Source organism: Pongo abelii, chromosome 19, assembly GCF_028885655.2.
Source record: "Pongo abelii isolate AG06213 chromosome 19, NHGRI_mPonAbe1-v2.0_pri, whole genome shotgun sequence".
In the NCBI taxonomy this organism is placed as follows: Eukaryota; Metazoa; Chordata; class Mammalia; order Primates; family Hominidae; genus Pongo; species Pongo abelii.
In genome coordinates, this window is record NC_072004.2 from 7,567,615 (window position 1) to 7,582,496 (window position 14,882).

General features: G+C 44.7%; 1 protein-coding gene across 1 annotated transcript in view; it reads left to right on the top strand.

Annotated features, from left to right (window-relative positions):
• The window catches only part of LOC100440409 (ephrin-B3), a 130,095-nt gene that overhangs the window by 17,984 nt on the left and 97,229 nt on the right, over nucleotides 1-14,882 (top strand). The window contains exons 6-10 of the mRNA XM_054536196.2: nucleotides 205-266; nucleotides 5,186-5,356; nucleotides 11,147-11,375; nucleotides 12,238-12,348; nucleotides 12,525-12,763. Coding sequence (XP_054392171.2) covers nucleotides 205-266; nucleotides 5,186-5,356; nucleotides 11,147-11,375; nucleotides 12,238-12,348; nucleotides 12,525-12,763 — 812 coding nt within the window. The remainder of the gene's footprint in view (nucleotides 1-204; nucleotides 267-5,185; nucleotides 5,357-11,146; nucleotides 11,376-12,237; nucleotides 12,349-12,524; nucleotides 12,764-14,882) is intronic.

The following is a 14,882-nucleotide window of genomic DNA, read 5'->3' on the forward strand; positions in this document are numbered from 1 at the left end:
CACCATGCCCGGCTAATTTTGTATTTTTAGTAGAGACGGGGTTTCACTATATTGGCCAGGCTGGTCTCAAACTCCTGACCTCAGGTGATCCTCCCGCCTAGTACTCCCAAAGTGCTAGGACTACAGGTGTGAGCCACCGCGCCCAGCTGACTGTGTTTAACTTTCCAAGAAATGCCTTCCTTTTTGTATGTTTATTCTTCCTAGAGCCACGGTTGGAGGGACCTCAAGCACAGAGTGAAGAATCAGTGGAGCCCGAGGCAGATGTGGTAGGCTTGGGTCTTCCCTGTGGCAGATATTCCTCCCCCAAAACTGGTGAATCAAAGGATCAGTTGTGGATGGCGCATGAGGAATTCTCTCTTGTTGCCATTTCTTCTACTTGCTCTCTGCTGTTAGCCTACTCACCACAAATACAGTTCACTGAGTAAAAGAGAAAGTCATCTGTGCCTTCGCCAGGAGAGAGGAGGGCTTTAAGTAAGGCACAGGTTTCTCTCGTCTCCCCACCTTGGGTCAAACTGTGATGAGCTTATTCATCATGTGGGTGAACACCTGAACAAGTTGAAGGAGCTGGGAAGATATTGTCCTAAGTGGATACCAATTTCTAAGACATTCTCTTTCCACCTTTCCTTCAGTTCTTTCCTTTGGCTGAAGAATTTACAGAAACTGCTTCAATCACTTTGAGAAATGGCACTAAATGACCTCTGCTTCTTTATTTCCAAGTTGCATCAAAGCCTAGTCATGACCATAGTTACCTGGGTGAGAAGAATAGAGTGATGACCTTGACATTTTTCAAAAAGGGAGAGAAAAGTAATAACTATCGGAGAAAAAAATGGCAAGAGACAGAAGAGTAAAACAGAGAAAATAAAACTCATTGTGTTACTGCCCAAACACATTTAATATTAATATTTGATATGTCTGGCCGGGCAAGGTGGCTCAAGCCTATAATCCTAGCACCTTAGGATGCTAAGGTGGGTGGATCACCTGAGGTCAGGATTCGAGACCAGCCTGGCCAACATAGTGAAACCCCATCTTTACTAAAAATACAAAAATTAGCAGGGTGTGATGGCGGGTGCCTGTAATCCCAGCTACTTGGGAGGCTGACTGAGACAGGAGAATTGCTTGAACCTGAGGGCAGAGGTTGCAGTGAGCTGAGATTGTGCCACTGTACTCCAGTCTGGGCAAGAAGAGAAAAACTCCGTCTCAAAACAAACAAAAACAAACAAAAAAAATGATATTTTGATATATCTTTTACTTTCGTGCACAGGTTTGTAAGTTTGTTTGTTTTTGTATAATCCTAACTTTATCATATGTTACTTTTTTTTTTTTTTTCTGAGATGGAGTCTTGCTCCCGTCAAGCAGGCTGGAGTGCAGTGGCATGATCTTGGCTTACTGCAATCTCCACCTTTGGGGTTCAAGTGATTCTCCCTCCTTAGCCTCCCAAGTAGCTGGGATTACAAGCATGCACCACCACGCCCGGCTAATTTTTGTATTTTTGGTAGGGGCGGGGTTTTGTCATATTGGCCAGGCTGGCCTCAAACTCCTGACTTCAGGTGATCCACCTACCTTGGCCTCCCAAAGTGCTAGGATTACAAGTGTCAGCCACCGTGCCTAGCCCATATGTTATGATTTTGTATTAAACCTTTTCACAAAACATTTTATTTGTATTATTATTATTTTTTGAAACAGAGTCTTGGTCTGTTGCCCAGGCTGGAGTGCAGTGGCACGATCTGGGCTCACTGCAATCTCCGCCTCCCAGGCTCAAGTGATTCTCATGTCTCGGCCTCCTGAGTAGCTGGGACTGCAGGTTCCTGCCACCACACCCAGCTAATTTTATTTTTCTATTTTTTGGGACAGGTTCTTGCTGTATTGCCCAGGCTGGTCTTGAACTCCTGGGCTCAAGCGATCCTCTTGCCCCGGCCTCCCAAAGTGCTGGAATTAAGGACGTGAGCCACTGTGCCCAGGCACCTGGCTAATTTTTGTATTTTTAGTAGAGACAAGGTTTTGCCATGTTGGCCAGGCTGGTCTTGAACTCCTGGCCTCAACTGATCCACCCACCTTGGCCTCCCAGAGTGCTGAGATTAAAGGTGTGAGCCACCATGCCCAGCTATTATTCTTCACGTTATATATACTCTTTGTAAACTTTTTTTTTTTTTTTTTTTTTTTTTAAGAGACAGGGTTTCTCTCTGTTGTCCAATCTGGAGTGCAGTGAAACAATCATAGCTTACTGTAACCTTGAACTCCTAGGCTTAGGTGGTTTTCTTGCCTCAGCCTCCTGAGTAGCTAGGACTACAAGCATGTGCCACTATGCCCAGCTAATTAAAAAGAAAATTTTTGGCCGGGCACGGTGGCTCACACCTGTAATCCCAGCACTTTGAGAGGCCAAGGCGGGTGGGTCATGAGGTCAGGAGATCAAGACCATCCTGGCTGACATGGTGAAACCCTGTCTCTACTAAAAATACAAAAAAAATTAGCTGGGGATGGTGGCGGGTGCTTGTAGTCCCAGCTACTCGGGAGGCTGAGGCAGGAGAATGGCATGAACCTGGGAGGCAGAGTTGGCAGTAAGCCAAGATCGTGCCACTGCACTCCAGCCGGGGCGACTGAGCAAGACTTGGTCTCAAAAACAAAAAAAATTTTTTTTTTTTTTTTGGTGAAGATTGTAGTCTTACTGTGTTGCCAAGGTTAGTCTTGAACTCCCAGACTCAAGCAGTCTCCTGCTTCAGCCTCCGAAAGAGCTGGGATTATAGGCATGAGCCACAGGGCCACCACTTTTTGCAAACACCACTTTTCACGGCCATATAGCATTCTATGTTCTATGCAGATACCATAGTTAAACCATTGCTCTTGGACATTTTGCCATTTCTAATTTTTTGCTCTCAGAATACTTTCATGAATATTATAAGTAAAACTAACACTCTTGAAATAGTTAATAGTTCCTTAAAATAGATTCCTGTATGTGGAGTTACTGAATCAAAAGATAGAGAACATTTCTATCACTTTTAATACCTCACATGTTACAAATGCATTATACTTTTTGCCCTCATGCTAGCAATATGCCAGTACACCTTTTCCAAGCCTGGGTGTTACTTGTTTAGCAAGAATTTTTTTAAAAAAATGATGGGCAATAAATGATTTTTTTTTTTTGAGACAAAGTCTTGCTCTGTTGCCCAGGCTGGAGTGCAGTGGCACGATCTTGGCTCACCGCAACCTCTGCCCCCCGGGTTCAAGTGCTTCTCCTGCCTCAGCCTCCCGAGTAGCTGGGATTACAGGCACATGCCACCATGCTGGGATAATTTTTGTATTTTTAGTAGAGACGGGGTTTCATCATGTTGGCCAGGCTGGTCTTGAACTCCTGACCTCTGGTGATCCGCCTACCTTGGCCTCCCAAAGTGCTGGGATTACAGGTGTGAGCCACTGTGCCTGGCCTTCTTTATTATTTTATTTGTATTTGACTTCAAGTGAATATATATATATATATATATATATATATTTTTTTTTTTTTTTTTTTCTTTTTGGGACAGAGTCTTGCTCTGTTACCCAGGTTGGAGTGCAGTGGCGCGATCTCGGCTCACGGCAACCTCTGCCTCCCAGGTTCAAGCAATTCTCCTGCCTCAGCCTCCCGAGTAGCTGGGATTACAGGTGCATGCCACCATGCCTGGCTGATTTTTGTATTTTTTTTAGTAGAGGCGGGGTTTCACCATGTTGGCCAGGCTGGTTTCGAACTCCTGACCTTGTGATTCGCCCCCCCCTCCCCCCCCCCACCCCGGCCTCCTGCAATGTTGGGATTACAGGCGTGAGCCACCACGCCCAGCCAATTTTTTTTTTATATTTGCATTTAAAAACATGACATATCTATGCAGGTCCTTTTGTCTATTTGTTTATTGAGTTTTTAGTGTTTTTCTTATTTGTTCATCCTGTCTATATGTATTATAGGAAAGATTTTAGATCACTATTAATTTTTCTTGACCTGGAAACTTTAAGAGAGATTCCTTCTTCCAGGAGGAAAGATGAAAAGACTTCGCAAATTCACTGATCTGTATCTTCATATCTTCTGATTTCCTTTATTTATTTATTTATTTATTTTCGAGACGGAGTCTTGCTCTGTCACCCAGGCTGGAGTGCAGTGGTGCAATCTCGGCTCACTGCAACCTCTGCCTCCTGGGTTCAAGCAATTCTCCTACCTCAGCCTCCCAAGTAGCTGGGATTACAGGCACCCACCACCATGCCTGGCTGATTTTTGTATTTTTAGTAGAGATGGGGTTTCACCACGTTGGCCAAGCTGGTCTTGAATGCCTGACCTCAGGTGATCCACCCGCCTTGGCCTCCCAAAGCGCTAGGATTACAGGCATGAGCCACCGTGCCCAGCTAATTTTTTTTTTTTTTTTTTGAGACAGATTCTCACTCTGTCACCCAGGCTGGAGTGCAGGGGTGTGATCTTGGCTCACTGCAATCTCTGACTCCTGTGTTCAAGCGATTCTCCTGCCTCAGCTTCCCGAGTAGCTGGGATTACAGTCATGCACCACCACACCTGGCTAATTTTGTATTTTTAGTAGAGACGAGGTTTCTCCATGTTGGTCAGGCTGGTCTTGAACTCTCAACCTCAGGTGATCCACCTGCCTCGGCCTCCCAAAATGCTGGGATTATAGACGTGAGCCACCGCACCCGGCCCTCTTTGGTGTTTTCATGTCTTTTTCCCTTTCTCACTTTTTCCTTACTGTTGCACCAATTGACGTTTACCCAGTATTTTATACTTCTTTGGGACTCCATCGTGAAGAAATTGCTCCTATACCCTCTCCCTTTTCCAGCTTGTGGTCTCCCTGCTCCTAATTGCTTGATCTAGGCTAATATCCTACACATTCCCTTAATTCACCTTTACCTTTGAGATCGAGGGCTGACATTTTTAAAAACTACAGGCATAAAGATAATCTCTTGCGTTGGGTGGATAATATCCCAGTTTTCCTCTATGATCTGTTTTTTTTTTTTTTTTTTTTTTTTTTACTCTTACAGGCAAGAAATCTTATTTTTATGTTTCTTCCAAAGCTTGAAAGCTATCGTTCAGTTTCTCCTCACCATTCTGAACCTGTCTGGCTTCTCTCATCTCCCATGTCCTCACTTGTGATTGTGGATGGGAGGAATGACTCATCCTGGCAGTTGTAGTTACTTTGGCCCTCTGTTTGCTCTCCTTCTATAGAAGCCCCTCTTCCTTTCCCGAGCTGCACTGACAGGACTGGCGGATGCAGTGTGGACACAGGAGCACGATGCCATTCTGGAACACTTTGCCCAGGACCCTACAGAATCCATCCTCACCATCTTCATTGACCCTTGTTTTGGGCTGAAGCTAGAGCTGGGCATGCCTGTACAGGTGCGTACCCTACATTCCCAGATCAAAGGTGGTCCTACAGAGAGCTGAGGGCTCCCAGTTCCTTCGTCATCCTTAAGTCTTGTCATCTCCTGTGCCCACGGCCTATTGAGCCCCACTGTGTCAGGCACCCTACTTGGTGGCAAGGATAGGAAGAAGGATGACGCAAGAATGCTGTCATGGGCCGGGCGCGGTGGCTCACGCCTGTAATCCCATCACTTTGGGAGGCCGAGGCGGGTGGGCGGATCATGAGGTCAGGAGATCGAGAACATCCTGGCCAACATGGTGAAACCCCATCTCTACTAAAAATACAAAAATTAGCCAGACGTGGTGGTGCATGCCTGTAATCCCAGCTACTTGGGAGGCTGAGGCAGAAGAATCGCTTGAACCTGGGAGGCAGAGGTTTCAGTGAGCTGAGATCATGCCACTGCACTCCAGCCTGGTGACGGAGAAAGACTCTGTCTCAAAAAGAAGAATGCTGTCCTGGTCTAGTGGGGAAGACAGACATATAAGCAAATTAAGCAAATTTTTACTATAGTTTGTGATCATGGGCAAAGCTTTATAGGAGCGTTATGGGAGCAACTAATGGAGCCAGTGGATTCTGGGAAGGCTTGATGGTGGAGGTGCTATTTGAGCTGGGATGAGGGTAAGTAGGATTCCATCAAGACTAGGTAAGAGCTATTCAGCGAAGACCACTCTATGTACAAAGAAAAGAGAAGTAGTGGGAAGTGATACTGAAAGGGGCTTGGGGTCAGCTTTTGAAGGGCCTTGTATGTTATACTCGAGAATTTGGCCACTATCCCAGAGAGTGCTATTGAAGTGTTTCATAGTTTAGATAGATAACTATTTCAACAATGTGGAGAATACATTAGACAAGGGTAGACCTAGGGTAGGGAGACAGTTAAAAGACAGATGGATAGTAAAATGTTGCTGGTAGAATCTGGGCGGTGGTCGTACGGGTCATCATTGTAAAATTCTTTGAACTTTTCTGTATATATCTTTGAAAATTTTGGAAATAAAATGTTGGAAAAGTTAAAAGGCTGTTGCTTTGCTCTTATTGGCAGCACATATACGAAAGTGGAAAGGATGGGGATGATTGGCATGGCCCTGTGAAACCATGATGCAATTTGTGAAGCATTCTGCATTCAACATGGGCAGAAGACCTTTTGCCCTGTGCACTGGCAGTAATCAGCCACAAAACAATGAAAAAAGATTTCATTCGCAAAAGGAACCAAAATTTGCAAAATATATTTATATTTGAATATGCATTTTAATATAAAAGTATGATTTATATGAAAGAAAACAACTTTGTTGCAGGCCATGAAAAACGATTCGAAGAAATGATGAGCCACAACTTGTTTCAGAGTAGGAATCTTAATATCATAAAGATCATTTTATATAAAAACTATCATATTTGGCTCACGCCTGTAATCCTAGCACTTCGGGAGGCCGAGGCAGGCTGATCGCTTGAGCCTAGGAGTTCGAGACCAGCCTGGGTAACATAGTGCAACCCCATCTCTACAAAAAATACAAAAATTAGCCAGGCATGATGGTGCACACCTATAGTCCCAGCTACTTGGGAGGCTGAGGTGGGAGGATCACTTGAGCCTGGGAGGTGGAGGTTGCAGTGAGGTGTGATCACTTCACTGCACTCCAGCCTGGGTAACAGAGTGAGAACCTGTCTCAAAAAAGAAAAACAAAAAACAAAAAAAACCAAAAGGGCCAGTTGAAACTTCCTTTAAAAATTATTACCCTTGAATACCTGATAAAATGAGCAAAAAGTAAAACTACCGAAAAATAAAAAAAACCAAACCAACCAAAAAGAACACAAAAAAACCCTGAGAGTAAACAAATTTAATCTAATACACTTTAAAAATGGGAGACCAATGAAAAACATACGCACCAAGTGAAAGAATGGTGCTCCCCTGGTTACATGGAGTGAACTTGAGAGGGGGTAATCTTAGTAAAGAGAAAGACAGGCCTGTGCCTTTAGTCCCAGCTACTTTGGAGGCCAAAGCCAAAGGATTACTTGAGCCCAGGAGTTCGAATCAATCCTGGGCAACACAGCAAGACCTCCATCTCCAAAAAAAAAAAACAAAAAAAAAAAACAAAAAAAGAGGAGGAGCCTAGGTTTGTTTGTTTGTTTGTTTGTTTTTTTGAGACGGAGTTTTGCTCTTGTTGCCCAGGCTGGAGTGCAATGGCGCAATCTCGGCTCACTACAACCTCTGCCTTCCGGGTTCAAGCGATTCTCCTGCCTCAGCCTCCCGAGTATATGGGATTACAGGCATGTACCACCACACCAGGCTAATTTTGTATTTTTAGTAGAGATGGGGTTCCTCCATGTTGGTCAGGCTGGTCTTGAACTCCCAACCTCAGGTGATCCACCTGCCTTGGCCTCCGAAAGTGCTGGGATTACAGGTGTGAGCCACCACACCCGGCTTGAGCCGAGGTGTTTTAACAAAGATTTTTCACTACCTTAAATTAGCACTAACCACCTGTCCATTTCCCTGAGGCAATTCTCTTAGGCCAAAGAAAAGTGAATAAAACATAAAACACCCAACCCTTTCACTTTAACTTCCAGGGGCAAAAATAAACTGGTCTCTCACAGTGGGAGGTCAAATCACCCACAGTACATTAAAGCAAAAAGAATGAGTTCACATGCTTGCTGCCCAAGCACGAGCAAAATGAAAAGAAATTGCATAGTAACTGCAAGCGCATTACATCAAAGAAAAAAGAGGAACAAAGCATGCAAAAGAGGAAAACGTAACTGAATGAACAGGAGAGTCCTCACAACAGTACCATGTTCTACTACAACTTAATAAGACCAGGGATTCAATTAAAAAAAAAAGCTGAGCACTGAAATGATAAAATGTGAGAATGAGATAAAAGGGAGATTGCAGATTTTAGGAAATGAATAAGGCAGCGTGTTATAAAACCAGTAGATTGGAAATAGCAAGGAACTGAATAGCTAACCCAGAAAATCCTATCACTGACAGAGAAGAGGCTTGAGGTAATCACAATGTATGCAGAAGAAAAAGCCAAGGACATTAACACAATTAGAGAAGCTAACAGATATGAAAGACTAACATAGATGATCTTGTATAGAGAGCCAACAAATGAAACAATATAAATGTAAAGATGAAATACAAATAATTTCCCTGAAATGCAGAAGGAACTGAACCTGGAAATCAAAAAGGACACACTGTATTCCACAAAATTTGTTGTACATCTTGGCTAAGCTACTCAATTGTAGGAAAAATTAATTCCTTAGGAATATCCCCTATGTGGTAATCCTGCTAAGAATATTTAACTTGAATCTGGCAATAAGGAGACAATCCGATAAATCCAAATTAAGAGACATATTGGGAAAAGAAAACTGGCCTGGACTATTAGAAATATCAATGCCGTGACACAATCGCTTGAACCCAGGAGGTGGAGGTTGCAGCAAGCCAAGATTGTGCCACTGCACTCCAGCCTGGGTGACAGAGCGAGAGTCTGTCTCAGAAAAAAAAAAAAAAAAATTAAAAATTTAAAAATTATGAGCTGGGCACAGTGGCTCACGCCTGTAATCCTAGCACTTTGGGAGGCAAAGGTGGGTGGATTGCCTGAGCTCAGGAGTTTGAGACCAGCCTGGGCAACATGGTGAAACCCTATCTCTACTAAAATACAAAAAAATTAGCCGGGCGTGGCGGTGTGCACCTGTAATCCCAGCTACTTGGGAGGCTGAGGCAGGAGAATCGCTTGAACCAGGGAGGCAGAGGTTGCAGTGAGCCAAGATCGCGTCATTGCACTCAAGCCTGGGCAACAGAGTGAGACTCCGTCTCAGATAAATAAATAAATAAATAAATAAATAAAACAAATTAAATTAAAAATAAAAAGAAAATCAATGCCATGAAAGAAAAAGGTTGGGGAGTGGTTTAAAATTAAAGGATACTAAGAGACATGACCATGTGTGATCTTGGATTAGATTCTGGATTGGGTCTTTCAAAGCAGTGAGCTAATAGAACTCAAAATCGAAAGTTAGTGAGAAAACTCATAATATTTTTCATAATCTTTTTTTCTTACCACCATAGAAAGGGATCCTTTGGGAAGAAACCTCTCTTCTGGATGAAGAAACATTTATTTGAAGCTCAAGAATTCCTTTATAGCTACTTCTATTTCTTTTTATTTGCTTAAATTCAAGTAAAATTAAATTTAATAGTTTTAATTAAAAACAGCTTGCTCCTATTTAAAAATAATGATTTTAATTAAATTTTCTATATGTATATAGCTATAGAAAAATATGTAGAATAATGTTTTCTCTAATATTAACAATATTAATTTTTAGGTGGTGGAATTTTAGATGACATTTTAACTTTTATCTTTGTACTTTTCTGCATTGTTTCAATTATTTATATTTAACATATGTCATCTTCACAAAAATAATTGTTGTTAAGCTTTTAAAAAAATAGACATGGCCAGGCACAGTGGCTCACGCCTATAATCCTAGCACTTTGGGAGGCCAAGGCAGGCGGATCACCTAAGGTCAGGAGTTTGAGACCAGCCTGACCAACATGGAGAAACCCTGTCTCTACTAAAAATACAAAAATTAGCCGGGCGTGGTGGCACATGCCTGTAATCCCAGCTACTCGGGAGGCTGAGGCAGGAGAATCGCTTGAACCTGGGAGGCGGAAGTTGTGGTGAGCTGAGATCATGCTATTGCATTCCAGCCTGGGCAACAAGAGCGAAACTTCGTCTCAAAAAGAAAAAAAGGACACAAAATGCCAATATTTATTTTATTTCTGGGTAGTAAGAAGACAGATGATTATTAATTTCTTCCTTGTGCTTTACTTTGTTTTTAAAATTAAATAAATTGTCAGCCGGGTGTGGTGGCTCGCACCTGTAATCCCAGCGCTTTGGGGGGCAGAGGCAGATGGATCATCTGAGGTCAGGAGTTTGAGACCAGCCTGGCCAACCTGGTGAAACCCTGTCTCTACTAAAAATATAAAAATTAGCCAGGTGTGGTGGTGCGGGCCTGTAATCCCAGATACTCGGGAGGCTGAGGCAGGAGAATCGCTTGAACCCGGGGGACGGAGATTGCAATGAGCTGAGATTGCACCATTGCACTCCAGCCTGAGTGACAAAGCAAGACTCCATCTCAAAAAAAAAAAAAAAAAAAATTGCCAAGACTAGTCAAAAAAGCACTAAAAAAACCAAATGAAACAGGTGAGTCTGATATTAGGGTGGAAATGGCCTTTCTAAATATGTAGCAGTCAGAACTTTAAGGAGTTTTATATTTAATTACACGAAAGATATATGCTTTTGTATGTAAACCCCAAAAACTCACCATAAGCAAAATTGAAGCATATATGTAAAATTTTGGGAGAAATATATGCAACCAAAATGGAAAACCCTAGACAATTGTCTCTTCCTTCCAGTCCTTCTCCTTTCTGCTTTTTCCATTGGCTGAAGTGCTTCCTCCATTCCATCCTTTCTTTCTATCGATCCATTCATCCATCCAACAAACATTATTGAGCATCTACTCTATGCCAGGCAGTGTACTAGGTTCTGGAGCCTAGTTGGACAAAATGTACAGTCCCTACTCTCAAGGCATACTCTCTGCATTTCCTCCCCTCATCTCTGGATATGGAATCTTACATCCATGAAAAGAACAGGAGGAACTTTATGGCACTTCCGTTTAGAGAAGGATCAGGATACCCTGAGGGATGTGAGAAAGAACTCAGCCGGGCTTTCGTGACTGGGTGTCATGGCTGGGCCTGGAGACTGAACTCTCATCTGCTGTCTTCCATGCAGACCCAGAACCAGCTTGTCTACTTCATTCGCCAAGCACCGGTCCCCATCACCTGGGAGAACTTTGAGGCAACCGTGCAGTTTGGGATGGTGCGGGGCCCCTATATCCCGGCCCTGCTTCGGCTGCTCAGTGGAGTCTTTGCCCCTCAGATCTTTGCAAACACAGGCTGGCCTGAGAGCATTAGAAATCATTTTGCTTCTCATCTGCACAAGTTCTTGGCCTGCCTGACAGGTAAGTGGGAAGACCAGAGTGACTAGTTTCTCCTTAGTGTCCCCCAACTGTACAACTAGTGAAGTGGTGGGTCCTTCGTCCGAACACCTGCGTGGAAGAAGTATTCAGCATGCTTATCGAATTGGTAGATTAGGGTACAAGATCCGCCTTCTTCTTCTTCTTTTTTTTTTTTTTTTGAGATGGAGTCTCGCCCTGTTGCCCAGGCTGGAGTGCAATGGCGCGATCTTGGCTCACTGCAACCTCTGCCCCCTGGGTTCAAGCGATTCTCCTGCCTCAGCCTCTCGAGTAGCTGGGATTACAGGCACATGCCACCACACTTGGCTAATTTTTTGTATCTTTAGTAGAGGTGGAGTTTCACCATGTTGGCCAGGCTGGTCTCGACCTCCTGACCTCATGATCCACCTGCCTTGGCCTCCCAAAGTGCTGGGATTACAGGTGTGAGCCACCATGCCCTGCCAAGATCCGCTTTCTAATCCAGACACACTTTTCTGTTGTAGAACTGGTTGGCCAGACCTGCTTCAACTTAGACTTGGAAATTTCTAAAAGCACATGTGGGGAAAGGGAAATATAGGTGCTGTGGGGACACTGGGGGGACTCGCATGTCTCGTGGTAGAGAGTGTTGAAGGCGCGATACAGATCTTTGACGTTATTTTATGGCAATTTCTTGTTATAACTCCATGAGGTTTCCCTCTTGCCTTTGGTCATTTCTTGATATCAAAAAAGCATGAGTCATCATTTCTTCCACCTGCTCTCCTGAAATGCATATGCTTCCTGGTCCCCTAACGATCATCAACCATGATTCCTACGGGGCCAGCAAGAACTCATCCCCTCTGTCCACTTCCACAAACTTTCCTTTCCTTAGACACTCGGTACAAACTGGAGGGACACACGGTCCTCTACATCCCTGCAGAGGCCATGAACATGAAGCCTGAGATGGTGGTAAAGGACAAAGAGCTGGTGCAACGGCTAGAGAGTGAGTGGCTGGCACTGCCAGCATCACCCGGCGATCACAGGGGAGAGGGAAAGGGGAGGCTCGGATGCTGACAATGGAGTTGGGTTAGGAGGTCTCTGTCGGGGTTGCAGGGAGGGAAGGATGCTGTTGGGAAGCAGTGTGAAGAAATGAAGGAGATTTTGTACTCTCCCCTGCAGCCTCCATGATCCACTGGACCCGGCAGATAAAGGAGATGCTCAGTGCCCAGGAGACTGTGGAGACAGGAGAAAATTTAGGTCCTCTGGAGGAGATTGAGTTCTGGCGCAACCGATGCATGGACCTGTCTGGCATCAGTAAGCAGCTGGTGAAGAAGGGAGTGAAGCATGTTGAATCCATCCTGCACCTTGCCAAATCGTCCTACTTGGCACCCTTTATGAAACTGGCACAGCAGATCCAGGTTTGTGAGCGAATCAAAGGATTCAGGCTCAGCAAGAAGTGGGCAATGGTTGGGATGATACAGGGAGCTAAGTAAGGAGAGGGAGCCAAGGCAATCTTCGATAGCACAGACTGACCCACCCAGGGTTCGGCCTTGTACTTGCAGGAGAGTATAAAATAGTAGAATAGAGGGTCCCTAAGGAGAGAGACATCACGTTAACCAGTAAATATACATCAAGTACCTTCTGTGAGCACAACCCCTGCCACCCAGCTGGGAAAATAAGATTACCCAAAACAGGATTACTAGACAGCGTGGGAGCCAAAGATGAGCTCATGTGGTTCAGTCCAGGAATTACAAGATAAATACCTTTTCTCTTTGCTTGAATCTGTCTTCCAAGGAAAATCCAAGGAAAAGGGATACACACTTTTTTTCATTTTCTTTTCTTTTTTATTATTATTTTTGAGACAGAGTCTGGCTCTGTTGCCCAGGCTGGAGTGCAGTGGTGCGATCTCAGCTCACTGCAACCTCTGCCTCCCAGGTTCAAGTGATTCTCCTGCCTCAGCCTCCCGAGTAGCTGAGATTACAGGTGCCCGCCACCAAGCCTGGCTAATTTTTGTGTTTTTAGTAGAGACGGGGCTTCACCATGTTACTCAGGCTGGTCTCAAATGCCTGACCTCGGTGATCCACCCATCTCGGCCTCCCAAAGTGCTGGGATTATAGGCGTGAGCCACCGCACCTGGCTCTTTTTCTTTTCTTTTCGTTTCTTTTTTTTCCTTTTGAGACAGGGTGCTGGAGGCTGGAGTGCAGTGGCGCGATCTCGGCTCCCTGCAACCTCTACCTCCTGGGCTCAAGGGATCCTCCCACATCAGCCTCCTGAGTAGCTGGGACTACAGGTGTGCACCAGCATGTCCGGCTAACTGTTGTATTTTTTGTAGAGACAGGATTTTGCTATGTTGCCCAGGCTGGTCTCAAACTCCTGAGCTCAAGTGATCCACCCACTTCAGCCTCCTAAAGTGTTGGGATTACAGGCGTGAGCTACCTCACCCAGCTCAATTGTTAATTTTTTCTATTATTATTATTTTGAGACAGAGTCTTGCTCTGTTGATCAGGCTGGAGTGCAGTGGTACGATCTCGGCTCATTGCAACCTCTGCCTCCTGGGTTCAAGTGATTCTCCTGCCTCAGCCTCCCGAGTAGCTGAGATTACAGGTGCCCACCACCATGCCTGGCTAATTTTTGTATTTTTAGTAAAGATGGGGTTTCATCATGTTGGCCAGGCTGGTCTCGAACTCCTAACCTCAAGTGATCCACCCACCTCGGCCTCACAAAGTGCTGGGATTACAGGTGTCAGCCACCTTGCCTGGCCTAATTTTTAAATTTTTTGTAGAGACAGGATCTCACTATGTTGTCCAGGCTGGTCTCAAACTCCTGGTGATCCTTGGCCTCCTAAAGTGTTGAGATTATAGGTGTGAGCCACCACACCTGGCCAATAAACATTAAAAAAAATTTTGATACGATGTGACAAGCTGATTATGTTAGTGCTGGGTCACACAGGAGGTAAGAGTGGCCTGTAGAATACAGATAGAGGACCTGTCTTCCTAGGTGAAGTTTTCAGCTGGGTATTAAGGGAATTGAGCCAGAACTAACTGGAGGAGCCTAAAGCCCTGGCTGAGAACAGGGCAGTGAAAGGGAACTGGGTGACAACTATGGGGACGAATGAGAGTGATGTGCGGCCAGTTGATCAACAGCAACAGAGTGTCCACTTAGTGCAGAGTCCTGAATTCACCTGGAGAAAACAGACACAAAATCTAGAAAAATCTAGACTCGAGGGAATTCTCAGTCTGGTGGGGGAGCTAGGGCACACACATGAGAAAAGACAGAAAAGTTGACATGTGCTAACTCTGGTCCGAAGGCTCACAGAGACCTGAAATGATCGCTACTGTGTAGGGCTGATGGGAGGGATGCCTCTTAGAGGCAAGTCAGAATGGGGTTGAAGGTGGTTAAAAAGCACTTATGGGCTGGGTGTGGTGGCTCACGCCTGTAATCCCAGCACTTTGGGAGGCTGAGGCAGGTGGATTACCCGAAGTCAGGAGTTCGAGACCAGCCTGGCCAACATGGTGAAACCCCATCTCTACTAAAAAT